This window comes from Lepidochelys kempii, chromosome 4 (genome assembly GCF_965140265.1).
Source record: "Lepidochelys kempii isolate rLepKem1 chromosome 4, rLepKem1.hap2, whole genome shotgun sequence".
Taxonomy (NCBI): Eukaryota; Metazoa; Chordata; order Testudines; family Cheloniidae; genus Lepidochelys; species Lepidochelys kempii.
Genome location: NC_133259.1, coordinates 39,956,333 through 39,984,147, shown reverse-complemented (window position 1 = coordinate 39,984,147; position 27,815 = coordinate 39,956,333). Strand labels below are relative to the sequence as shown.

Here is a 27,815-nt window from a genome sequence, read left to right as displayed (position 1 = left end):
CTTTTCTGCCAAAGAGATCCAGTCTTTTAAGAGTCCTCTTCCCGTGGTGGTGTATGAGGAGGCCCTGGTTGCTTGAATAGTCCCTGAATAGCCACTATGACAAATGGATGTGAATAAAAGTACACAAAGTCCTGGGGAAGAACTTGGTACTGTCTATTTGTCCTCTTGGAAGTGGCAGATACTGATGCTAGAGTGTGCCACACGTCTTTTACAGGCTTTCACAATCCCTACCGTAACAGACAATGGTGAATCTACCAAGCATGGAAGTGGGCAGAATACCAGGGGGCCAGTTTCTTGTGAGAATCATGCCTTTTCCTTCTCAAAGTCTCTACCTGACTCCCAGTCTGATGACCATGAAGCAGAAAGGACATCTTGGGTACCAAAACACTGCTGGCCAAATGAATCTACTCTCATGCACATGTGGGGGCATGTACACCAAGAGCAGAATACTTGTGGACAAAAAAGAAAAACTGACTAATTCGAATTTCAACAGTAACTCCTATTAAAAGCCAACATAAATATTTGTATTTTTTAAAATATGGCATTATTGTAAACTGCATTAATATGTGCTAGTTTTAAACAGTCAGAAAAAATATTTAGCCACACATTCCACAGAAGGATAATGATTCTTAGCATTGCCACTGTCATAAATATAAAGGGAAGGGTAAACCCCTTTAAAATCCCTCCTGGCCAGAGGAAAAATCCTCTCACCTGTAAAGGGTTAAGAAGCTAAAGGTAACCTCGCTGGCACCTGACCAAAATGACCAATGAGGAGACAAGGTACTTTCAAAAGCTGGGAGGAGGGAGAGAAACAAAGGGTCTGTGTCTGTCGGTATGCTGCTTTTGCTGGGGATAGAACAGGAATGGAGTCTTAGAACTTTTAGTAAGTAATCTAGCTAGGTATGTGTTAGATTATGATTTCTTTAAATGGCTGAGAAAAGAATTGTGCTGAATAGAATGACTATTTCTGTCTGTCTTTTTTGTAACTTAAGGTTTTGCCTAGAGGGATTCTCTATGTTTTGAATCTAATTACCCTGTAAGGTATCTACCATCCTGATTTTACAGAGGTGATTCCTTTACCTCTATTTACTTCTATTTCTATTAAAAGTCTTCTTGTAAGAAAACTGAATGCTTTTTCATTGTTCTCAGATCCAAGGGTTTGGCTCTGTGGTCACCTATGCAAATTGGTGAGGATTTTTACCAAACCTTTCCCAGTAAGTGGGGTGCAAGGGTTGGGAGGATTTTGGGGGGAAAAGACGTGTCCAAACTACGTTTCCCAGTAAACCCAGTTACAGTTTGGTGGTGGCAGTGGATATTCCAAAGACAAAGGATAAAATTAATTTGTACCTTGGGGAAGTTTTAAGCTGGTGAAAGTAAGCTGAGCAGGTTTTCATGCAGGTCCCCAGATCTGTACCCTAGAGTTCAGAGTGGGGGAGGAACCTTGACATGGTGGCAGAGTGGTGGGATTAACCTGAAATCATTTTGAGATCAATTTGAGATTTTTTGAACTAGAAATACAGATTTTAAAAAGGAATTTTTTTTTTCCTTTGGAGCTGCGGAAAGCAGCTTGTTTTTTCTCTGCTTTGGGGCTAGAGTGGAGACAAAAGGGGATTATCTTTGTGAATTGCAGGTTTTCTTTGCCTGGAGGCAGGGTACTTAACCTCCTGCAGGGAAATTCACAGTCTTGGTAAACCAGAAGTTTTTTTTTTTTCTAAAAGTAAATAGGGGGGGTGTTCTACCCATTTGCCTGGCGACAAAAGTGGCAGGGGCTTTGTTTTTTTAGGATTTTGATTTTTTTACAAGGAGCACAAGTTTGAAAAGGAATTTTTTTCCTTTGGTCTGCTGGTAAGCAGGTTTCCAAGTAGTTGGAGGTTTTTTGCTTTGATTTGGGGCCAGAGCAGAGACAAGGGAATTGTCTTTTTCTGCAGGCTGACAATCACTATCAGAGAATAGGTATTCTATTCCAGCACAGCAAAATTTTACAGCCAAGTTTTGTTTGTTTATTTCTAAACCTCGGGTGTAAAGTTAGTTAAAAACAGAGAGGTTAGGATGACAAAATCCACAGCTCGACAAAAGCTGGAATTAGCCAGATTTCAGGCTGAAGAAAAACAAAGGGAACATGAAAGACAGATAGAACTCATGCGGCTGAAGGAGGAGGAGAGGGAAAAAGAGAGGAAGCATGCACTGGAGATGGAGAAGGTAAAGGCTCAGCAGAATATACCAACAAACCCTAGCAATCCTTCTCCAGGTACCACTCCCCATCCCAGAAAGTTCCCCACCTACAAGGCAGGTGATGATACTGAGGCCTTCCTAGAAAACTTCGAAAGGGCCTGCCTTGGGTACAACATCTCTACTGACCAATACATGGTAGAGCTGAGGCCGCAGCTCAGTGGACCCTTAGCTGAGGTGGCAGCTGAAATGTCTAAAGAACACATGAACAAGTATGAACTGTTTAAATCCAAGGCGAGAGTCAGAACAGGGATAACACCCGAGCAGTCTCGTCGGAGGTTCAGAGCCCTAAGGTGGAAACCAGACGTGTCATTTACCCAACATGCCTACCACATTGTGAAACATTGGGATGCCTGGATATCAGGAGCAAGTGTTGAATCTCCAGAAAATTTGCCCTTCCTAATGCAAATGGAACAATTCTTAGAGGGGGTTCCTGAGGAAATAGAAAGGTACATCCTAGATGGGAAGCCCAAAACTGTAATCAAGGCAGGAGAGATTGGAGCCAAATGGGTGAAGGTGGCAGAGAAGAAGAAAACTGGTCACAGTTGGAGCGGAGACCAGAAGGGACAACCCCAGACCACACCCTATTACCGGGGGCCACCCAAGGCCCCACCTACCTCCCAAAGAACCCTCCAGACACCTTATCATCCCACCACCCCGTTCTCCAGCAACCCTTCTCACCCCAGTGACCCATCAGCTGGACGATGTTTTAAATGTAACGAGCTGGGGCATGTGAAGGCCAACTGCCCCAAGAACCCCAACAGATTACAGTTCATTCCACCGGGTCACACCAAAGGTCCGCAGGCCCAGATACCTCCCAGATACCCTTGGAGCGGAGGGAAACTGAGTGTGGGCAGCAAGAAGGTCACCATGTGGAGGGACACCGGAGCACAAGTGTCAGCTATCCATGCTTCCTTAGTGGACCCCAGTTTAATCAACCCAGAGATCCAAGTGACGATTCAACCCTTCAAGTCCAACTCTTTCAATTTGCCTACAGCCAAGTTGCCTGTCCAGTACCAGGGCTGGTCAGGAACGTGGACTTTTGCAGTCTATGATGATTATCCCATCTCCATGCTGTTGGGGGAAGACTTGGCCAATCATGTGAAGCGGGCCAAGAGGGTGGGAACGGTCACCCGCAGCCAGGCTAAACAAGCCGTGAGGCCTAGCTCTGTTCCGGAAACTTCTATCAGGACCCGGTCAGAGGTGATGGACCCGGACCCCAGGCCAATGTCTGCAACAGCAGTAGTGGATCCAGTCCCAGAGACCCAGACGGAACCAATCCCAGAACCGGAACCAGCTGAACAACCAAAAACAGACCCATTGCCAGCACTGAATCCAGTACTTGTAACCTCAACACCAGAGGGCCCCACCAAACCTGAACCGGCAGCAGCCCATAACCCTACACAAGAGGCTCAGCCAGAGCCTAAACCCCAACATAGTGTCCCAGCGGAAAGCAGTTCACAGTCAACGGAAACAGTCCCATCCCCTACAGTGCTTCCAGAGGGACCAAGCATAGGTCCACAATCCAATGAGGAACTGATGTCTCCAGCCTCAAGGGAACAGTTCCATACCGAACAGGAAGCAGATGAAAGCCTCCAGAGAGCTTGGACGGCGGCACGGAGCAACCCACCGCCTCTCAGCTCTGCTAATCGATCCAGGTTTGTTGTAGAAAGAGGACTTTTATACAAGGAAACTCTTTCTGGGGGACACCAGGAAGACTGGCATCCTCAGAGACAGTTGGTAGTTCCAACTAAATACCGGGCCAAGCTCTTGAGCTTAGCCCATGATCACCATGGGCTAAGCTTAGTTTAGTGGCCATGCTGAATAGTGAACAGGACCAAAGACCGTTTGGGGGGTCATTCCACTGGGAGGGAATGGGCAAGGATATTTCTACCTATGTCCGATCTTGTGAAGTATGCCGAAGAGTGGGAAAACCCCAAGACCAGGTCAAAGCCCCTCTCCAGCCACTCCCCATCATTGAAGTTCCATTTCAGCGAGTAGCTGTGGATATTCTGGGTCCTTTTCCGAAAAAGACAGCCAGAGGAAAGCAATACATACTGACTTTCATGGATTTTGCCACCCGATGGCCGGAAGCAGTAGCTCTAAGCAACACCAGGGCTAAAAGTGTGTGCCAGACACTAGCAGACATTTTTGCCACGGTAGGTTGGCCCTCCGACATCCTCACAGATGCAGGGACTAATTTCCTGGCAGGAACTATGGAAAATCTTTGGGAAGCTCATGGGGTAAATCACTTGGTTGCCACTCCTTACCACCATCAAACAAATGGCCTGGTGGAGAAGTTCAATGGAACTTTGGGGGCCATGATACATAAATTCGTAAATGAGAACTCCAATGATTGGGACCTAGTGTTGCAGCAGTTGCTGTTTGCCTACAGAGCTGTACCACATCCCAGTTTAGGGTTTTCCCCATTTGAACTTGTATATGGCCGTGAGGTTAAGGGGCCATTACAGTTGGTGAAGCAGCAATGGGAGGGATTTACACCTTCTACAGGAAGTAACATTCCGGACTTTGTAACCAATCTACAGAACACCCTCCGAACCTCTTTAGCCCTTTCTAAAGAAAACTTACAGGGTATTCAAAAAGAGCAAAAAGCCTGGTATGATAAACATGCCAGAGAGCGTTCCTTCAAAGTAGGAGACCAGATCATGGTCTTAAAGGTGCTCCAGGCCCATAAAATGGAAGCATCGTGGGAAGGGCCATTCACAGTCCAGGAGCGCCTGGGAGCTGTTAATTATCTCATAGCATTCCCCACCTCCAACCGAAAGCCTAAGGTGTACCATATTATTTCTCTAAAGCCCTTTTATTCCAGAGAATTAAAGGGTTGTCAGTTTACAGCCCAGGGAGGAGACGACACTGAGTGGCCTGAAGGTGTCTACTACAAAGGGAAAAGTGCTGGTGGTGTGGAACCTCTCCATGACCCTTGGGTGTATGCAGCAACAGCAGATCCAGGAGCTGTGCACTAGCTATGCGCCAATGTTCTCAGCTACCCCAGGACTGCCTGAACAGGCATACCACTCCATTGACACAGGTAATGCTCGCCCAATTAAAGTCCAACCTTACCGGGTGTCTCCTCAAGCTAAAACTGCTATAGAAAGGGAGGTCCAGGATATGTTACAGATGGGTGTAATCCGCCCCTCTGGAAGTGCATGGGCATCTCCAGTGGTTCTAGTTCCCAAACCAGATGGGGAAATACGTTTTTGCGTGGACTACCATAAGCTAAATGCTGTAACTCGCCCAGACAACTATGCAATGCCATGCACAGATGAACTATTAGAGAAACTGGGACGGGCCCAGTTCCTCTCTACCTTGGACTTAACCAAGGGGTACTGGCAGGTACCGCTAGATGAATCTGCCAAGGAAAGGTCAGCCTTCACCACACGTCTCGGGCTGTAGGAATTTAATGTACTCCCTTTCGGGCTGCGAAATGCACCCGCCACCTTCCAAAGACTTGTAGATGGTCTCCTAGCGGGATTAGGAGAATATGCAGTCGCCTACCTTGACGATGTGGCCATATTTTCGGATTCCTGGGCAGACCACCTGGAACATCTACAAAAAGTCCTTGAGCGCATAAGGGAGGCAGGACTAACTGTTAAGGCTAAGAAGTGTCAAATAGGCCTAAACAGAGTGACTTACCTTGGACACCAGGTGAGTCAAGGAACTATCAGCCCCCTACAGGCCAAAGTGGATGCTATCCAAAAGTGGCCTGTCCCAAAGTCAAAGAAACAGGTTCAATCCTTCTTAGGCTTGGCCGGTTACTACAGACGATTTGTACCGCACTACAGCCAAATCGCCGCCCCACGGACAGACCTAACCAAAAAGAAACAGCCAAATGCCGTTCAGTGGACCGAAAAGTGTCAGAAGGCCTTTAACAAGCTTAAAGCGACACTCATGTCTGACCCTGTACTAAGGGCCCCAGACTTTGACAAACCGTTCCTAGTAACCACAGATGCGTCCGAGCGTGGTGTGGGAGCAGTTTTAATGCAGAAAGGACCTGACCAAGAATTCCACCCTGTAGTGTTTCTCAGCAAAAAACTGTCTGAGAGGGAAAGCAACTGGTCAGTCAGTGAAAAAGAATGTTACGCCATTGTCTACGCTCTGGAAAAGCTACGCCCATATGTTTGGGGATGGCGTTTCCACCTACAAACCGACCATGCTGCACTGAAGTGGCTTCACACCGTCAAGGAAACTAACAAAAAACTTCTTCGGTGGAGTTTAGCTCTCCAAGATTTTGATTTCGACATCCAACACATCTCAGGAGCTTCTAACAAAGTGGCTGATGCACTCTCCCGTGAAAGTTTCCCAGAATCAACTGGTTAAAATGTCCTTGAGATGTCAAAAATATTGTTAGTCTTTATGTACTTGGTAGTATATTTAGAGATGCATGTGTCTTATTAACTCTTTTTCCTAGAGCTCCAGGAAGAAATCCAAGCCAGTGTTTCACCCTAGCTGAGGTTTGGGGGGCGTGTCATAAATATAAAGGGAAGGGTAAACCACTTTAAAATCCCTCCTGGCCAGAGGAAAAACCCTCTCACTTGTAAAGGGTTAAGAAGCTAAAGGTAACCTCACTGGCACCTGACCAAAATGACCAATGAGGAGACAAGATACTTTCAAAAGCTGGGAGGAGGGAGAGAAACAAAGGGTCTGTGTCTGTCGGTATGCTGCTTTTGCCGGGGATAGACCAGGAATGGAGTCTTAGAACTTTAGTACGTAATCTAGCTAGGTATGTGTTAGATTATGATTTCTTTAAATGGCTGAGAAAAGAATTGTGCTGAATAGAATGACTATTTCTGTCTGTGTGTCTTTTTTGTAACTTAAGGTTTTGCCTAGAGGGATTCTCTATGTTTTGAATCTAATTACCCTGTAAGGTATCTACCATCCTGATTTTACAGAGGTGATTCCTTTACCTCTGTTTACTTCTATTTCTATTAAAAGTCTTCTTGTAAGAAAACTGAATGCTTTTTCATTGTTCTCAGATCCAAGGGTTTGGGTCTATGGTCACCTATGCAAATTGGTGAGGATTTTTACTAAATCTTTCCAGGAAGTGGGGTGCAAGGGTTGGGAGAATTTGGGGGGGGGGAAGATGTGTCCAAACTACGTTTCCCAGTAAACCCAGTTACAGTTTGGTGGTGGCAGTGGATATTCCAAGGACAAAGGATAAAATTAATTTGTACCTTGGGGAAGTTTTAACCTAAGCTGGTAAAAGTAAGCTTAGGAGATTTTCATGCAGGTCCCCACATCTGTACCCTAGAGTTCAGAGTGGGGGAGGAACCTTGACAGCCACACATGCATGCGTTTAGTTTTGAATTCACAATTTATACTGCTGCTCATTATTATCCCAAATAACATGCATTTTACTTAAGCAAGACTCACTAACTAGATTACTCTTCTCTATCCATATATGCTACATGTAACGGTATAACTGTAGATATCACTACACACCTTTTGCAAAAGAAAATTTTGATAGAGCCATGTCCCTGGGCCATAGAATTATACCTACAGCTATTTCAGGAACCTGAATTTGTGACCAAATTATTATGGTTTAATTAACTAAACTCATGCCATTAAATACTATACATCTAATGCAACTGTTTAACAAAGATCATTTAAAATCAAGTTCACAACACTCCTACTTTGTGGTTCTTTTCACAGAATAGCAGGTTACAGATTTAACAGGTTACAGAATCAGAGTCACAGTGGGTAAACACCTTCACACATCTATAAAGTTAAGCACTCACAATGTGTTTTCAGGATCGGGGCCTGTATTTGTTCAACCATAAAATAATCACAAGCTAATAATTATATTCTGAGATTAACAAAGAGAGGCTAAAGGACAGTTAATAAATTAAAAAGGAGGAACCTTCAAATTATTAATAGAAAAACTGAAAATTAAAAAATTCACATTTATAATCCTTCCCTTGTTCATAATCTTCAAAAGGACAACGGAAAGACCAGTAAACTACTGTAAATTATCTTGTTTAATGTGTTTTAGCACATTTTTTAATCCTTCAATCCCATCTCTCCTTTCTTTTTCCCACTTTCAATCCCTCTCATGTCCTCTCACTACCTCCCCTTCAGGTTAAAGCTCATCTTTCTCAAAACAGAAGAAATATGCTTGGTTATATTTAGCTTCAAAACTGAACAGGGAGAAAGAGGATGTTTTTCCTTTGTAAACTAACATATACACAAAAATAAGACCTTTATTGTAGAGACAAGAGCCTTGCTGACACAAGAGGAAAGCATGAAAAGAAAGGTCTGCAACACACTGACATTTTCAAAATTCCCATTAATTCCTTGGGAGCAGGACTGAGCCTGAAGAAAGGAAATCAAGGGGTTTCGGGCTTTTTTTTTAAAGCTATCTTTCAGCAGTTCAACAACTCTGCCCTCTTGGTTTTAGGAGTTATCTTGTTTTCTTTCATGCATAGTTTTTTCAGAGTTTGGTTGAAGTGAAACTCTGAGGGAACTATGTCTGGATGACGTGCAGCTTGAAAATGCTGAATAAAGAGCCAGTCTGGACAGAAGCCAGAATACAGAGATTTGCAAATTATGTAAAGACTTTTCTATGACATCCATCACTGTAATATCTAAGTGCTACAAATACACTAATGCATTTATGCTACCACCACTTCTCTGATATAAAGTCGTATTATTAACCCCATTTGATAGACTAGGAACAATAAAAATTAGCATATGGTAATTATGCAGATTTCTGCATTCTGACTGGCCAATGACAGCTACAAGAATCAGAGTGTAGAAATCTGCATACAGGAAAGATAGGAAATAGACTGATCGTGCAAATCAAATACCCTGCATCAGAATGCAAGGAATTGCATAACTCAGGGAAAACTGATAACTATGCAATATCTTTGAAGTCCAATCAGAATTAACAATACCTGTTGGAAGGCTATTGTGTCCAGATTTGGTGTTGGGAGACTCTTGCACTACACCTCCTCTGTTGCCAACAGCATTTGACATCCAGTTATAGAAACTCACAGATGATGGTTCAGACAACAAAGGATGTTCAGATAACATGTCGGTGGCCACGGTATTTCCTATATTAATAAATCAGTAAAGTTTTAAAGACCACCACACCAAAATTACTGTGTAAAATTGGTACACAACATAGGTATATTGATAATGGAAAACAGGTGAGGTCTTTACTGTTAACTTACTGTTTACTTTACTTTACTGTTAACTTATTCTGATATATAGGAATTGCTCAAGGGATATTTCAGAAAGGTATAAAAAAAATAGTCAGACAGCACTCTTGCAAACTACTGGTGCTGGGGAAGTCCACCCCAACCCTAGGCTTCAGAGCCTGAACTCCAGCCCCAGCTGTAACTCCAAAGTGCTATCCATACAGCTATTTTTAGAGCACTAGCACAAGCCCCACTAACCCCAGTACGTCAAATCACGCTGGAAGGCTCACTCCAGAATGCTGTACACACACACGCACGCACACACAGTAGTAAGAATATATAAAATGAAAGCTTTTTAATATATATTAAATTAATAATTTATTTATTTATTTGGTTATCTTCTCCCACAACCTTCCATACTTCAGAGTAGGGGTAAGCAAAGACAAGCAACATGAAGACCTTACAAGATCTTACTCCTGTAAAGCACCTAGTACACCAAGGCCTCAATCCTGTTCAGAGACTCCAATTGCTACCGTAAAAACAACTGGAATGGTAACAAGCAGAGAGTCAGGAAATACAAAGTTAATACCGTACCGAGAAGGTTAATTCATCTATGTTAACAGAAACTTTTTTTTTTATTTCTGCTTTTCCACTGAAACCACAGATTTATGGTATACATTTTGATACTAATATTCAAATTACAGGATGCGCAGTGAGAATTAAATATTAAGTTGTGTACTTCCAGACTCTTACTTTAAAATAAACAACTTTAATGATGCATTTTTACATATTTATTTTGCTTTTTGGCTTTGGGCATTTTTTTTTTAAAAGCAGAGCTAAAGGAAAAGCAGAGTTAAAGCATTTAAAACTGAGATCTTCATTTTGTGAGGTGCACATGTAGGCAGATTTCTTCAAAATCACTGAGTTGCTAAACAACATATGTGTTCAGCTCCCCTTCAGATCAGCCATTCCTGGAAACACAGCCACTAAGTAGAGGCGGCAGAGACAAAGGAGGAGAGAACAAGGGCCAGTCTACACTACCATAGTCCATCAGAGCAACTGCATCAATGAAGCTGAGCCGCTGTAGCGCGTCTGGTGAAGATGCGCTATGCCAACAGGAGAGCACTCTCCCATTAGCATAATTACTCCACACCAACGAGAGGCTCTCCCACTGGCATAGCATGGTGTAGACACCGCTTCAAGTCCATGTTATTTAGGTCGCTCAGGAGGTTGCTTTTTCACACCCTTAAGTCAATGTAAGTTATGTCGCTTAAGTGGTAGCGTAGACAAGCCCCAAGCGAGCAAAAAAGAAACCGAGCAGCTGACTGTCAGGGAGGGACAGAAGGCAAGAAGGTGAACAGCAGCCCTAGTGTTAGTCCAAGATACAATGGATGGAAGTTGAAGCTAGACAAATTCAGACAGGAAATAAGGCACAAATTTTAACAGTGAGGATAATTACCCATTGGAACAACTTATCAAGAGTTGGATTCTCTATCACAAGCAATTTTTAAATTAAGATTGAATTTTTTTCCCAAAAGATTTACCACCTGTTTGAACTGAGGCGTATCAGGGAAGTCCTATGGTCCATGTTATGCAAGAGGTCAGACTTGATGATCACAGTGGTCCCTTCTGGCTTTATAATCTAGTCCCTGATTAGGCCACGCACCTTGGTATTGGACACTTTTCTCAAGAAGAGTTATATACAAAGTTTCTCAGTTCTGTTGTTTGAATGGTTGTACGTTTACACACACACACACACACACACACACACACACAAACACACACAGTATACCATTCTTGGAAAAAGAGCAGACATGCAAAATTTCAGTTCAAAATTCTATTTTTTCATAAAGTTGTAAGAATTTAAAGATGGAGGGGGGAGGTTAAATATAGCAGTCACCACTAGGCACTGCTTTAATAACATTAATGCTTCTTTAGAAAGTCAAAAGGAAAAATATCCTAACACAGTAATAATCACCTTTGGGATTCTTTTTTGATATTAGCCCTTAATACGGTAAACTGAAAAAAAATCTAAAGACATAGCATGTACAGTACCTGTTCTTGTTAAAGAACTACTTTTAACTGCTGCAGTACTTCTCTGAGGAGTCCCTTCAAGAAGATTATGCAAACTAGGAAAACTTCCAGTAAGGTAGCTGAGTAGGCTCTCCTTTCTTGGACTTTCCTTGACTGGCATTCCAGAACGGCCAACATGCACTGGTGAATCCGTGGCTGTGTCTCCACTAGTATAGCTCAAGGAGTGATACGGATGTATACCCTTTCACACACAAAACACAAATCACTAAATGCTAAGTGATCTATGTACATATAACAAAATGGAAATAAGTAATTATTAAGTGCTATGAACACTTTATTAAGCCTGAACACAAGACCAAAATCCAGAAACTCAGGAATCATAATTTGGCTCTGATACTAACTCTTTTGGCAGTCTTAGACAAGTTACATCCTCTTTGCCTATTTCCACAATTTGCACTTGCCCCACCCCATAAGCATGTTGTGTAGAATTATTAGTTATACTGCATACCAAAGATGAAAAAAGTACTATGATTTTGTGTGTAAGAAGCTGTAATTTAAAAGCAGAGTATGTAAACTTTTAGCACCTGGAACCATGGGTAGGTAACCAGTGTTCAATTTAACTAAAGGAAGTTTGTGGAAGGCACAGCAAAAACTGCTACCTAAACTGCAATTATCTTAACCCATCTGAACTGCAATTATATTTGTTTTTAATAGTCAATCTTGAAAAACACAGGCCTGGAAGCATCATTTTTTGTTGCAAAAGCATCATTAAAAAAAGCTTCATGCTGTCTAAGGTGCTGAAGCACAAACAGGTGGTTTAAAGAATCTGCAGAACTTTACCCAAACAGTAAAAGTAAAATTAAGACTTTTTCCCTTTGAATTACTTCTCTAAAAACCATTTGTAAAACAGTTTCCCAAAGCAGGCACGCTTTACTATTACTGAATGACACTTTATCAAGCATGGAATCATTAGGTAATGATGCCTAAAATCACATTCCTCTTGTCTATAACTGAACCTAATGCGTGAGATCTTGTAACGGTTGAGACCAGAAAGTTAATTATATAACATATTATAGCTTCACCATATGTCAGAAAGGTAACTTTTAATTCAGGTTTGTATATTGCTTTTGAGATAAAAAGTTCATATAAATGCTATGTTCAAAGTAACTCAAATCACAGCAGGAGATGTTAGTCACCTTGTGCAGTACTAGAGTTATTCAAGATGTGTTTCACTATGAGTGCTCCATTTCAGGTGTGTATGCGCCTCATGAATCTGTGATGAGAGATTTTCAACAGCTCTGCCAATTCAGTCCATGTATGTGCTCCAGATATCCTCGTACTCCTTACCAAGGAGATATAGAGCTGCACAGATGAACTGCCCTCAGTTCCTTCTTTACTCTGAAGTTCCATGAGATTAAACTCCGAAGCAGAGAGGAAGGAGGACAAATGGTGGTGTTGTAATAATGGGGCCTACAAATTTACCCTAATTGTCAGCCCTACTGTAAAAATTAAGTGAAAATTCATAAAATGTCACAATAACTTATAACAAATGCTGATAAGAAAAGGTGCAAAAATGAGACAGACTAAACTAGTGCAAACAAAAAGGATTACTGATATAATTAAAGGACTGATTTAAGATCACTTCTGGTAAACAAGAAAAGTACAGAACTGGAAACCAGTGAACCAAAACCAGTGTGTCAGAAACTAGGTTTAGCTGGTGGACAATGAGAGGATGAGCCCTTCCGCCTAGCGCACTGTTTATGGGGGTCCTCAAAAAAAAGACTGACAATGGGGATTAAATTGGAACATTTGTGGGTGTGGAGTTTGAATTCTCCACTTTCTTTAAAACTTAATTTTGTTTGTTTATATGTATATATATATATTATATTCATAAACCATCAGTTTGTAGGAGGTAAGATTAAATCATTTACAGAAAAGGGATATCCACAATCAGAGTCCATCTACAAAAGCAGATCCCATTAGTGTAAAAGTGATTTGTTGCAATCATCATGTGGAGAACTCTTACTACTGTTAACGTTGGAAGACAATACTAGCACTGAGGCTACAATTAGAGTACCATGAAAACAGAGAAAATCTTTTTACTATTCTCCTCAGAACAAGAGTCACTTTTAGCTAATACCACCATGGACCCAAAATCAAAGAGGAACTCTCTATAAGAATATACAGGTCATTTATTTACAGAAAATATGATAGAGTTCTGCAGAATAATATCATCAGTGATAGACTTTATACATCATATTCCTAAATAGCACATTTTAGCCAAAAATTTCCAATTTGTGCACACAACCACATATTTTATCCTAAATATTACTCATGTGCACCCATTCATTCTGGAATCCGCAATTTAACTGTCTGTTTTTGAAAGTGGGGACCGAGAGTTAACTGCTAGGGGGAAAAAAAGAAAACTACAATGATTAAATAATGTAACTCTTTTTCTACAGTATGATGAACATGGCTCAATGCAAAGTATGCATTATACTGGTTAGTGTTTAATCCAGGTGAAAATTATTTTTGGGACACAAAATCAAACTTAAAATAGATACAGTTGCAAACAAAACACTTCTCTCTCCCCATATTTTCCAAGTTACAATATAAACTTACCTTTATTTTCAGAGCAGAATCACTGTGAGTATGGGACTTGGATAATTTTCTCATGATCTCAGCCCCAGTTACAGGCCCAGAAGAAACTCCAGCCGGTGGAGGACGGGTAGCTGTTCCTTCTAGGAGCATTGTGTGTTCACTGACTGTAGCTGAAAAATGTAACAAATTGTACAAATTAACTACATGTGAAATAGTATACAAATAGTTATACTATTAATCTATTAATTATGTACACTTATTCCCAAACCATCATGTACACATCCATGCTTTTGCATTTTGGCACACAGATGGCAGAGAGACTGATCTAAGCAAAATCTAACAAAGAACAAAACCCCAAGCATGTGCCAGCTGGCATTTACACAAGAGTATAATGCAGTTGTCAAGCATGTTTTGAAGCTATACTAAGACAGCTTTTAAAATTTTATATTACAGAAAATACCTATTAAAGACCGACACAGCTACAACCATTCAAATGCATGACCTAAGTCTACAATGTCAGAGACAGCACATAATATAAGTTAAATGTGCACAAGGCAACTAATTAAGCTGAAGTATTTTATGTTATCAAATAAGAGTGAGCAAGGAAGAAAATCATATGTCAATTTTTCAAGACAGGTGGCAACCCCAGTTCTAGTTAAAACAAAGTACACTGAGGTGAAGTGAGGACTGAACTAGTACCACAGATTTACAGAGTTTTAGCGTCAGATGCCAAAGCATTAGGCTTTGTCTGCATTAGCATTTTTGTGTAAAACTTTTGTCAGTCAGGGGTATGAAAAAAACACACCCCTGACCAACAAAAGGGCTGGTATGGACAGCGCTACGTCAGTAGTAGATGCTCTCCCACCGACATGGCTACCACTGCTCGTAGGGAGTGGTTTAATTATGCTGGTAGGAGAACTCTCTCCTGCCAGCATAGAGTGGCTACATGGGAGACCTTATAGCAGTGAAACTGCAGCGGTATAGCTGTGCCGCTGTCAGATCTGTAGTACAGACATAGCCTTAAAAGATAAACAGTTATTATGCTATTTTATCACAAAAGTTGTCAAAAAAGTATTATTTGTTCCCAAGTCATTGGTATAGAGCATAACTGCAACACAAATATACCTGCATCAAACTCAAACTCTGCTCCATCAGCACTTGTGTCACTCTGAAGGCCACCTCCATTGTCTAATCCAACTCCATCCTCATGCTCATGGCGTGCAGTTGTCTGTGGTTTCAATGGCTGAGCTGGTCTGTGTAAGCTAACTCCTTTGAAAGCTGGTGTCACCACAATGAATTTCATCCACTGCCTAGCAAGTGCAACTAGACCTTTCTTTAAAGTCACTAATGCAGGAAGGCCATCACTCTAAAAATACAGACACACACAATAGCATCTTAACATGAACTGAAAAAGATCCGTGTTACAAAGCATTTTCTGATCAGGCAGAGCATGACCTCAAAGAGTTCTGAAGAGTTTATATTTCTGCAGCGTTCATGTCTAAAAATGGAAATGTTTAAAGAAAGCTGAAACATGACATAGGAAGGCCAATAAATTATTGGGGGGAGGGGAGGGGTTAAATCCACATGTTAAATTTATGGTGTCTCCCTAAATTTATAAATAAAATAGCTAAACAACAGATTATAAACTATTCGTCTATAATGTAGAAATGGCAGTCTAAAAAAATTCAAGCTCTATGTAATAGTAATTAATAAGCACTTGAATGTTTTTATACAGTTATCTACACTAAGACACCTGCAGTCTGTACTAGGTTTATATGCTAAACTGTAATAATCTTAATATTGTAAAACTATTAAGTACACACTATTATTTACTTCTTTAAAGGATAACTCACCATGGTAGCATCCTCAATGATGGAATAATTTGCCTGATGAAGGTAGTGATGCAGTATATTACACAGCAAACAGGAAGGATTTTCTTGTAGGAAACGAGCCACTTTAGTCAGTCTGTTGTATTTGCTTCTCAAAGGGAAGTGCATACTTTTATTCTGAAATAAATATTTATACATGTATATATTTTCCCTATAGTGAACACATATAAAAATGCATGCATGTTATAAACCTGTGTAACCTAACAGCACCCTAATGTAAGACAGCAAGGAGCTCACTTGTATCCGGTACTGTTCTTTGCAATGTTGTTGTAGCCATATTGGTCCCAGGAATATTAAAAACACAGGATGGATGAGGTAATATCTTTTATTGGACCAACTTTTGTTGGTGAAAAAGACAAGCCTTCTAACTACAAATACCTGTTAAAGAGCTCTGTGTAGCTTGAAAGCTTGTCTCTTTCACAAACAAAAGTCAGTCCAATAAAAGACACTATCTCACCCACCTTGTCTCTCTGGTATCTGGTAGTGAGTTTCAGCTGGTCTGACTAGTTCAGTGTACCACAACACACTAATACCAAAATCTGTATCTTAAAAGTGTCTTATAAAATATCAATAGAAAGCTAATGGTATACTGAACACTCATTATTGTCTGGTATATGTACGGGGAACAAATTCAAAATTACAAACCAACTGGAAATTATGTTCTTAAAGTGTGTCTGCTAGGCAGGGATAACTTCAGACGAAGGTATATGGTTCTGCCACCTTGATGGTTCCTCTAAGATACATTAAGAGACAAGGAGAATGTATTTACTTAAAAACCATCAAGCTAACAAGGGGATGAGATAACCACTCAGGAACACAGTATGGGGAGGTTTCAGAGTAGCAGCCGTGTTAGTCTGTATCCGCAATAAGAGGAGTACTTGTGGCACCGTAGAGACTAACCAAATTTATTTGAGCATAAGCTTTCATGAGCTACAGCTCACTTCATCGGATGCATTCAGTGAAAAATACAGTGGGGAGATTTATATACATAGAGAACATGAAACAATGGGTGTTACCATACACACTGTAACGAGAGTGATCAGATAAGGTGTGCTATTACCAGCAGGAGAGCGGGGAGGGGGGGGAGGGGGGTTAAGAGAACCTTCTGTAGTGATAATCAAGGTCGGCCATTTCCAGCAGTTGACAAGAACATCTGAGGAATGGGGGAGGGGGGAAGAGAAATAAACATGGGGAAATAGTTTTACTTTGTGTAAGGGTCAAACTCTAAAGATACTACACTGTTGCGGAAGATTTAAAGAAAATCTGTTTAGAAATAGAAAATATTTCTATGTCCATCTCCATTGACGGAGCAGGATATTTGCAAAACTATACTGTGAAAAAAAATACTGCAAGAGACCGCATTGCATTTTAGAACTTCTGATATAGATTATAAAAATTAATAATTCCTCCTAAGAACTAAATAAATTAATTATTTTCTAACAGTTTAATTCTAGAAAAAGCCACCCCAATACTAAAAATTGTTTCCTGCAGTATAAGATTTTTGTATTCAAGTTTCAAGGATGTGATGACGTTTAAGGTAAGAGAATAGACAACTGCAACAAGCATTAACCTGCCAGGTCTTGCAATAGCAGACAAGGAAGCCCTGAAAAACCTTTCCACCAATGAGACTGATTTAGTGAAACAGAAGAAAAAAAAGTTGACTGCATAAAATCAGGATCATGTGTCCTCTACAATACAGATAACCTAAATTCTGCATCAAGCAGTTAATTATGCTGAATTTGGCAGGAAAATGACATTTCTGCATAATCAAGTAAATTAAAAATATTTTTACAGAATTCAATATTAAATTAATACCATTGGTACAGTATATCTTGTGATACTCATTTTGGTGTTGAACTCAAGTCAAATCTCAAATTTTGAATGTTTTTCAGCTGTATACTAAGCCAATATTTTCAATATTTACTTTGACATAGATTTTTGTATGCTAATACTTAAACTTTAGAGAAGTTGTCCAGTAAAAAATGAAGATTTTGACACCTGAGAAAGGTCACATGGGGCTTTTGGCACCCAAGAAGGGATTTTACCTTTTTTTAAAAATATGGAGGGTGATGGGTAGGAGGGAACAAGGGAAAGGGAGTGAGAGCAATTTTAAATGTTTAGTTCCATGCTCCAGCAAGTAGTTCACTCCTCTCCATCCCACACCCCCAATCCAAAAAATCTTTGGCTACATCCAACAAATACAGATCAATACACTACCTGGACACAACATAAATCATGTGCAAGAATTCACATTGTTTTCATGAGGTTTCAGTTTATAGCCCACAAAGATTCACTGGATAGTTTACACATTCCCAAAGCCACTGTTGCGGACATCAGATCAATTAGTATGGGGCCTAATTCTCCTAATTTCCCATTACTTTACAATGGTGTAACTCCACTGACTTCAACTGGAGATACTATTTATTAACACCAGTGTGAGAGAAGAATCAGGTCCATTTTGTTCACCATCACCAAGGTTTTCTCCTCAGACATAACAGCTAGAAACTTTAGGTTCTATGTCCAAATCACAAGGGGTGAAATCTGTGGCCAGTTCAACAAGCACAGGATTTCAATTACAAGTAAATCACTAAAGAAGCCAGACACCAAAGGAAGGTGTGTTGCTTGTGCTTATTTTAAGTCTGTTGACCTTATTTTTCAGTGAGTCACCAACCTCTAATGCCTCTGTCATTATGCAGCCCATGACAGCACAAATCCTTAGAGTTCCTTCAGTTTCTAATCTGTTTAATGAGGACTTCAGTTGATCAATGGGAACAAGCCATGCACCAACAGCAGGAGTTGCAGTGCTCAGTAGGTTCAGTTGCCTATGTTAAGAAAAATTAAATATTAAAAGACAGAATTCAAGTTCAGCAATAATTATCAGTAATGTTTCCTTATGCATTAGTTTGAGATGGATATTACATAACTAGGTAGAGTTACAAAGTGAAACAAAACAATCTTAAAAGGCTTGAAAATGTTAAGCTATACAGAACAATATTATTCACATTTAAAACTCGTGCAAACGTAAGTATGTGGCTCTAAATGCCAGAAACACACTCACTAATACCCTTCTCTCACTCATGCTACAGGATCTATTACTCTTCTCCCTCTTTCTTGGCATAAGGTAACTGGATTTTCAAAGGTCACATGAATGGGAGTCATGCAGAGTGTACAAGTGGTTTTGACAGATGGGAAGGGGAAAGAAAATGACACACTTTCTTCTTCTCTCTCAAACAATGCCATCACTTCTCCCAAACAATTTCACTGCCTCAGAATGAAAGAAAAAAAAAAAAAACACATTACAATACAAGGTCAAGATGGGATAAAATTAGTATTTGCCCTTAAACTGCTCAAAAAACCTCTGCTCTATTTTGTACACAAGACTATGGGCAACTTCAACTTTGGGTTTTTTTCAGTGCTTACCAGTGTTAATATAATATTTTCAAAACTGATTTAGGAACTCAAGTCCCACTGACTTTCAATGACACCAAGGGCTTGTCTCTACAAAGGCAAAAAGCCCACAGTAGCTAGTGCATGCCATCCACTCCACACACTAGCTCCCCTCGTGGGCACACTTTTTACACACTAACACTTTGTCTACACTAGGACTTTAGGTCAAATTTAGCAGCATTAAATCGATGTAAACCTGCACCCGTCCACACGATGAAGCCCTTTATTTCGACTTAAAGGGCTCTTAAAATCGATTTCCTTACTCCACCCCTGACAAGTGGATTAGCGCTTAAATCGGCCTTGCCGACTCAAATTTGGGGTACTGTGGACACAATTCGATGGTATTGGCCTCCGGAAGCTATCCCAGAGTGCTCCATTGTGACCGCTCTGGACAGCACTCTCAACTCAGATGCACTGGCCAGGTAGACAGGAAAAGAACCGCGAACTTTTGAATCTCATTTCCTGTTTGGCCAGCGTGGAAAGCTGCAGGTGACCATGCAGAGCTCATCAGCACAGGTGACCATGATGGAGTCCCAGAATCGCAAAAGAGCTCCAGCATGGACCGAACGGGAGGTACGGGATCCGATCGCTGTTTGGGGAGAGGAATCCGTGCTATCAGAACTCCTTTCCAGTTTTCGAAATGCCAAAACCTTTGTCAAAATCTCCCAGGGCATGAAGGACAGAGGCCATAACAGGGACCCGAAGCAGTGCCGCGTGAAACTGAAAGAGCTGAGGCAAGCCTACCAGAAAACCAGAGAGGCGAACGGCCACTCCGGGTCAGAGCCCCAAACATGCCGCTTCTATGATGAGCTGCATGCCATTTTAGGGGGTTCAGCCACCACTACCCCAGCCGTGTTGTTTGACTCCTTCAATGGAGATGGAGGCAATACGGAAGCAGGTTTTGGGGACGAAGAAGAAGATGAGGAGGAGGAGGTTGTAGATAGCTCACAGCAAGCAAGCGGAGAAACCGGTTTTCCCGACAGCCAGGAACTGTTTCTCACCCTGGACCTGGAGCCAGTACCCCCCAAATCCACCCAAGGCTGCCTCCTGGACCCAGCAGGCGGAGAAGGGACCTCTGGTGAGTGTACCTTTTAAAATACTATACATGGTTTAAAAGCAAGCACGTGAAAGGATTACTTTGCCCTGGCATTCGTGGTTCTCCTAAAGCCTTTGCAAAAGGTTTCTGGGGAGGGCAGCCTTATTGCGTCCTTCATGGTAGGACACTTTACCACTCCAGGCCAGTAACACGTACTCGGGAATCATTGTAGAACAAAGCATTGCAGTGTATGTTTGCTGGCATTCAAACAACATCCGTTCTTTATCTCTCTGTGTTATCCTCAGGAGAGTGAGATATAATTCATGGTCACCTGGTTGAAATAAGAGTGCTTTTCTTCAGGGGACACTCAGAGGAGCCCATTCCTGCTGGGCTGTTTGCCTGTGGCTAAACAGAAATGTTCCCCGCTGTTAGCCACAGGGAGGGGGGAAGGTTGAGGGGGTAGCCACGCGGTGGGGGGAGGCAAAATGTGACCTTGTAACGAAAGCACATGTGTTATGTATGTAATGTTAACAGCAAGGTTTACCCTGAAAGAGTGTAGCCACTATTTTATAAAATGTGTCTTTTTAAATACCGCTGTCCCTTTTTTTTCTCCACCAGCTGCATGTGTTTCAATGATCACAGGATCTTCTCCTTCCCAGAGGCTAGTGAAGCTTAGAAAGAAAAAAAAAACACACTCGCGATGAAATGTTCTCCGAGCTCATGCTGTCCTCCCACACTGACAGAGCACAGATGAATGCGTAGAGGCAAATAATGTCAGAGTGCAGAAAAGCACAAAATGACCGGGAGGAGAGTGGCGGGCTGAAGAGAGTAAGTGGCGGGCTGAAGAGAGGGCTGAAGCTCAAATGTGGCGGCAGCGTGATGAGAGGAGGCAGGATTCAATGCTGAGGCTGCTGGAGGACCAAACCAGTATGCTCCAGTGTATGGTTGAGCTGCAGCAAAGGCAGCTGGAGCACAGACGGCCACTGCAGCCTCTGTGTAACCAACCGCCCTCCTCCCCAAGTTCCATAGCCTCCACACCCAGACGCCCAAAAACGTGGTGGGGGGGCCTCCGGCCAACCAGCCACTCCACCACAGAGGATTGCCCAAAAAAAAGAAGGCTGTCATTCAATAAATTTTAAAGTTGTAAACTTTTAAAGTGCTGTGTGGCATTTTCCTTCCCTCCTCCACCACCCCTCCTGGGCTACCTTGGTAGTCATCCCCCTATTTGTATGATGAATAAATAAAGAATGCATGAATGTGAAGCAACAATTACTTTATTGCCTCTGCAAGCGGTGATTAAAGGGAGGAGGGGTGAGTGGTTAGCTTACAGGGAAGTAGAGTGAACCAAGGGACGGGGGGTTTCATCAAGGAGAAACAAAGAGAACTTTCACACCGTAGCCTGGCCAGTCATGAAACTGGTTTTCAAAGCTTCTCTGATGCGTACCGCGCCCTCCTGTGCTCTTCTAACCGCCCTGGTGTCTGGCTGCACATAACCAGCAGCCAGGCGATTTGCCTCAACCTCCCACCCCACCATAAACGTCTCCCCCTTACTCTCACAGATATTGTGGAGCACACAGCAAGCAGTAATAACAGTGGGAATATTAGTTTCGCTGAGGTCTAAGCGAGTCAGTAAACTGCACTAGCGCGCCTTTAAACGTCCAAATGCACATTCTACCACCATTCTGCACTTGCTCAGCCTGTAGCTGAACAGCTCCTGACTACTGTCCAGGCTGCCTGTGTACGGCTTCATGAGCCATGGCATTAAGGGGTAGGCTGGGTCCCCAAGGATACATATAGGCATTTCAACATCCCCAACAGTTATTTTCTGGTCTGGGAAGAAAGTCCCTTCCTGCAGCTTTTGAAACAGACCAGAGTTCCTGAAGATGCAAGCGTCATGTACCTTTCCCGGCCATCCCACGTTGATGTTGGTGAAACGTCCCTTGTGATCCACCAGAGCTTGCAGCACTATCGAAAAGTACCCCTTGCGGTTTATGTACTCGGCGGCTTGGTGCTCCGGTGCCAAGATAGGGATATGGGTTCCGTCTATAGCCCCACCACAGTTAGGGAATCCCATTGCAGCAAAGCCATCCACTATGACCTGCACATTTCCCAGGGTCACTACCCTTGATATCAGGAGATCTTTGATTGCATGGGCTACTTGCATCACAGCAGCCCCCGCAGTAGATTTGCCCACTCCAAATTGATTCCCAACTGACCGGTAGCTGTCTGGCGTTGCAAGCTTCCACAGGGCTATCGCCACTCGCTTCTCAACTGTGAGGGCTGCTCTCATCTTGGTATTCATGCGCCTCAGGGCAGGGGAAAGCAAGTCACAAAGTTCCATGAAAGTGCCCTTATGCATGCGAAAGTTTCGCAGCCACTGGGAATCGTCCCAGACCTGCAACACTATGCGGTCCCACCAGTCTGTGCTTGTTTCCCGAGCCCAGAATCGGCGTTCCACAGCATGAACCTGCCCCATTAGCACCATGTTGCATGCATTGGCAGGGCCCATGCTTTCGGAGAAATCTGTGTCCATGTCCTGATCACTCACGTGACCGCGCTGACGTTGCCTCCTCGCCCGGTATCACTTTGCCAGGTTCTGGTGCTGCATATACTGCTGGATAATGCGTGTGGTGTTTAATGTGCTCCTAATTGCCAAAGTGAGCTGAGCGGCCTCCATGCTTGCCTTGGTATGGCGTCCGCACAGAAAAAAGGCACGGAATGATTGTCTGCCATTGCTCTGATGGAGGGAGGGGCTTCTGATGACACGGCTTACAGGGTTGGCTTCAGGGAGCTAAAATCAACAAAGGGGGTGTCTTTACATCAAGGAGTATTTCAGGCAGGACTTCACGGAGGGTTCCAATAAGAAATGGTGCACCTAAGTTATTGTTCTTATTGGAACAAGGTGGTTAGCCTGGCCTCTGATTGATACATGGCTAGATTTACCTTGCTGCACCTTCTCTGTGAGTGACTGCAGTGTGACCTAGAGGAATGAGTCCCCTAGACAGGGGAGGAGGCAAATGAGTACAAAACAAATCTGGTCTATTTCTTGTTTTGGTCCACTCCATCTATCTTTTACATCTTTGGCTGGCAGCAGATGGTGCAGAAGGACTGCATGCCATCCATATCTCATGGCTGCTCGACAGAAGATGGTACAGTATGACTGCTAGCCATCCTCATCTGTTGCCTGCCTGGCAGAAGATGGTACAGTACGACTGCTAGCCATCCTCATCTCTTGCCTGCCCGGCAGAAGATGGTACAGTACGACTGCTAGCAATCCGTATCGCCTGCCTGCTCACCATAAGACGGTTCAATAGGACTGACTGCAGGACTAAAGAGAATGACCTGGTCAAGTCACTCCAAATTTAGTCCCTGCGCCCATGTCTGTCCAGGCACTCCCAGCCGACGTGGCCAGGAGCACCTCGGACACGACGAGGACGACTACCAGTCATACTGCACCGTCCGCTGCCAGAAGGCAATGGGTTGCTGCTACTGTGTAGCAAAGCCGTACCGCGTCTGCCAGCACCCAGGAGATATACGGTGACGGTTACCTGAGCGGGCTCCATGCTTGCCGTGGTATGGCGTCTGCACAGGTAACTCAGGAAAAAGGGCGCGAAACGATTGTCTGCCCTTGCTTTCACGGAGGGAGGGAGGGAACGGGGGCCTGACGATATGTACCCAGAACCACCCACGACAATGTTTTAGCCCCATCAGGCATTGGGATCTCAACCCAGAATTCCAATGGGCAGCGGAGACTGCGGGAACTGTGGGATAGCTATCCACAGTGCAATGCTCCGGAAGTCGACTCTAGCCTCGGTACTGTGGAAGCACTCCGCCGAGTTAATGCACTTAATGCACTTAGAGCATTTTCTGTGGGGGGACACACACTCGAATATATAAAACCGATTTCTAAAAAAACGACTTCTATAAATTCGACCTTATTCCGTAGTGTAGACATACCCTAAGAGTGTCTTTGTTTGCTTTAACTTAACACACTTTGGAAGTGTATTAAGCTACAGTGCACAACGACACTCTTAGTGTGTAGTAAGAGTGTGCTCATGGCAGTGTTAATGCAGAGTAGTTCATGTGCTTTAACTTCACACCCTAGCTTATCCCATATAAGCTTCCTCGAGTAGTCAAGTCCTTAGGCTCTTAATTGCCTAAATCCCTTTAGAAAATAGAATTTTAAGTATTTCTGAAAATATTACTCTTTTCTACACTTGCCCTATGTCATATTCACTATTTATTCATTTTAATCCCTTTTAAAAAAGATAACTAGATATATTTCCTTATAATTATGACAGCTATACAGGCAGTTGAATAGTACAGTGACACTGATTTGGTCTGAACTATCTAAATCCCAAAGTTTTGTCATTATCCAATAATAGAAGCAGCAGCAATTACTAAGGAGGCTGCACACAGAATACACCAGATTTAATAATATACAGACACACTCCTTTCATTTCTTTTAAGCCTAAGGCAGTGTACCTTGAAAATATATGGGCAGGAGAGCGCATATTAGTGGGAGCTGCAAAACTAAACCAAATTTCTTTGATTGTCAGCTTCATGCTGCAGGAGTCAGGTGGGGGAGGCATTAGAGGAAGATCTTTTTTCAGATCATCAGATTCAACTCCTTCATCCTACACAAAAAGAGGTACAAGGATAAGAGGTAAATTGTTTTCAGAGGGCAACAAGTGCTTAACAGAAAAGCTTATTATGTACTGCCTGCCAAAAAATAAAATTCCATATGACATTTAACTAGACAAAGGAATAAAAACACACATGCCCCACACTATCTCCCAAGATCATATTTGGATGCATCCTTCAGAAAACTGCAGTTTTAACTGTGTAAGCTATGTAAGCAGATACTTTGAATTCAAAGTAAGTACAGAAGTTGTTAAACTGCTGCAAAAAATAATTCTGCACTATAATTAGCAACTGCTAAAAAGAAGTCAATCTTGAGACAAGTACTAACCTGAATAATTAAAAAAGGGCATGCACCTACCTGTTCATCTGAAACTGAATTTCCATTTATGTCCGAAGAGGGACTTCTATCACAAGGAAGATTATCATCAGACACATCGGTATTATAACCACTACCAGTTGGAGAATCTGAAGAATTGTTGGATGCAAGCAATCCACTCCTCTCTGTGGCACTAGATTTACCCATGACTCCAAAAGTACTATATAAAACAGCTCCAGATTGTCTTCCTCCTTTAAATAAAAAAATTAGAGTAATTTGTTTACAAAACTCTTGGTTTGTTCCATTTATTCTATTTTCAGAAACTTTTAAAAATAGGGAATTTTGTCAATTTTCCACTCCCAAGTCCCATGTAAAACATCTGTAACTCTTCTTACTTTCACAAATACTTTGCTGCATACTTTGTATACTATTGCATACTTTGTATACTTTGCAGCACACTAATCCTTGTGCACATATATTTAGATACAAGTAAATTTAATACCTGTTTTTGGAAAAGTTTATATCTCCTCAAAGCAATTTTGCATGCCCTCTATCTAACTGAAACACTAAACATACAATCTACTGAAGAGAACAATTCAGATGCAGAATACATTTAGATTATTTCTTTTACAAGAGTGAGCTTCCCTCTGGAAAACAAGGCTCCAATCCTGCAAACAGACCGCTACTGTGGATCTGATTCCAGGATCATGGACCAAGGGACTAGTTATATTACCAATTTCTATCTTTACAAACTCAATGTTATAGACAAAAGCTCCTTAAATATCATTAAGGCTGAAATAAAGCTAACATTTTAACCCAGGGGCGGGCAAACATTTTGGCCTGAGGGCCGCAGCAGGTTTCTGAAATGGGAGGGCCAGTTAGAGGAGTCTGTGCCTCCCCAAACAGCCAGCTGTGGCTCAGCCCCCGCCCCCTAACCACCCCACCCCACCCCATCCCTGCTTCTTGCCCGACAGTCCCCCCCCCCTCAGACTCCTGTCCCATCCAACCCCTTCTGTTCCCTGACGGCCCCTCCCGGGACCCCTGCCCCATTCACCTCCCCCCCGCACTCCTTGTCCCCTGACCGCCCCCGGGACCCCTGCCCCTGACTTTCCCCCGCCACCTCATCCAATCCCCCTCTCCTTCCTGACTGCTCCCCCGGGACTCCTGCCTCCATTCAACCCCCCTGCTCCCTGCCCTCTGACCGCCCCGGCCCCTACCCACACCTCTGCCACCCCCACCATCTATCCAACCCCCCTGCTCCCTGCCCCCTTACCGTGCTGCCTGGAGCACCGGTGGCTGGTGGCTCTACAGCCCCCGGGTCAGGTCAGGCTCTGCAGCTGCACTGCCCTAGGAGCTCGCAGCCCCGCCCCCGCCCAGAGCATTGCGCCAGTGGCGCAGTGAGCTGAGGCTGTGGGAGAGGGGGAACAGCAGGGGAGGGGCCGGGGGCAAGCCGCCAGGGCCAGGGCCAGGAGCTCAGAAGCCGGGCAGGAGTGTCCGGCAGGATGGATGTGGCCCGCGGGCCGTAGTTTGCCCACCTCTGGTGTAAAGTATGTATGTTCACATAAAATATAAACTATTTAATACCACCTACATTCAATAGCTTTTTAAATTAAATTAAAAATGAAGATTAGAAACTTGGAACACCTATTAGAGCATTTCATTAAATTACAATAATAGTAAATAATATTGATCATGTAGCATTGCAATACTGTAACTTTACCTTTTATTGTTAAATTTTCAATTCCACATTCAAACATTATCCAGCCCCACCTCTCTTGGCTGGGACCGATTCGAGTTACATCTGGAACAGCTTGCTGATCAGTTTCATCTATAAAAGTAAACTCATCCAACTCTTCCAAAGTAAAAAGAACTTTTGACTTCTCAAAAGGAATCGCTGTTATTGCACAAGTCCCAATATCTGTAAAAACAAGTAATTTACTCCCTTTTTATATAGATGATGACAAAGAATTTATATGGATATAGCACATTTTTATAGTGACAGAGCATTTTCCCTAAATTAAAGAGGGTTTGTTTGGATTTGCGGGGCGGGGGGGGGAGCGGCGAAGGGGACTTTTTTTTCCTTTGCATTTATCAATAATTTTTAAAAAATGACTATGCACAAAAAGGAAAGGTTGAAAGAAGTGAACATTTGGAACTGCCACTCCAAAAAAACAAAAACAAAAAAGCTACTCATTAAGCATTGCTCATAAAATTTTAAAATAGTGTTTCCCTTTCTCCACATCTTCTGTCACCTACATACAATCTGAAAGAGCCTGGAGAAGAAAGCAACATAACAATGATCGCAAAATTAAATTAAAGCCCAAATATATTTCCAATCTTAATAATGTTAAGGTACTATTAGCAAAAATACAATGCTATATAAAGAAAGTTTGTGGCTGCTTTTCAAAAATTGACCTGTGACTGGTTAAAGCCTTAGATACTTTAGCCCTAAGGAAAAATCT

General features: G+C 42.5%; 1 protein-coding gene across 15 annotated transcripts in view; it reads right to left on the bottom strand.

Moving 5' to 3' along the window:
* BLTP1 (bridge-like lipid transfer protein family member 1) overlaps nt 1–27,815 on the bottom strand; it is a 246,599-nt gene that overhangs the window by 90,013 nt on the left and 128,771 nt on the right. For 14 of the 15 annotated variants that reach the window (XM_073341054.1, XM_073341048.1, XM_073341041.1 and 11 more), the window contains 9 exons: nt 27,074–27,271; nt 25,396–25,604; nt 24,879–25,030; nt 18,582–18,732; nt 15,875–16,027; nt 15,147–15,387; nt 14,043–14,191; nt 11,442–11,661; nt 9,141–9,299 (listed from right to left, as the gene is read on the bottom strand). In XM_073341054.1, the coding sequence (XP_073197155.1) occupies nt 9,141–9,299; nt 11,442–11,661; nt 14,043–14,191; nt 15,147–15,387; nt 15,875–16,027; nt 18,582–18,732; nt 24,879–25,030; nt 25,396–25,604; nt 27,074–27,271 (1,632 nt within the window). The remainder of the gene's footprint in view (nt 1–9,140; nt 9,300–11,441; nt 11,662–14,042; nt 14,192–15,146; nt 15,388–15,874; nt 16,028–18,581; nt 18,733–24,878; nt 25,031–25,395; nt 25,605–27,073; nt 27,272–27,815) is intronic. The other variant, XM_073341050.1, reaches the window with a different exon arrangement.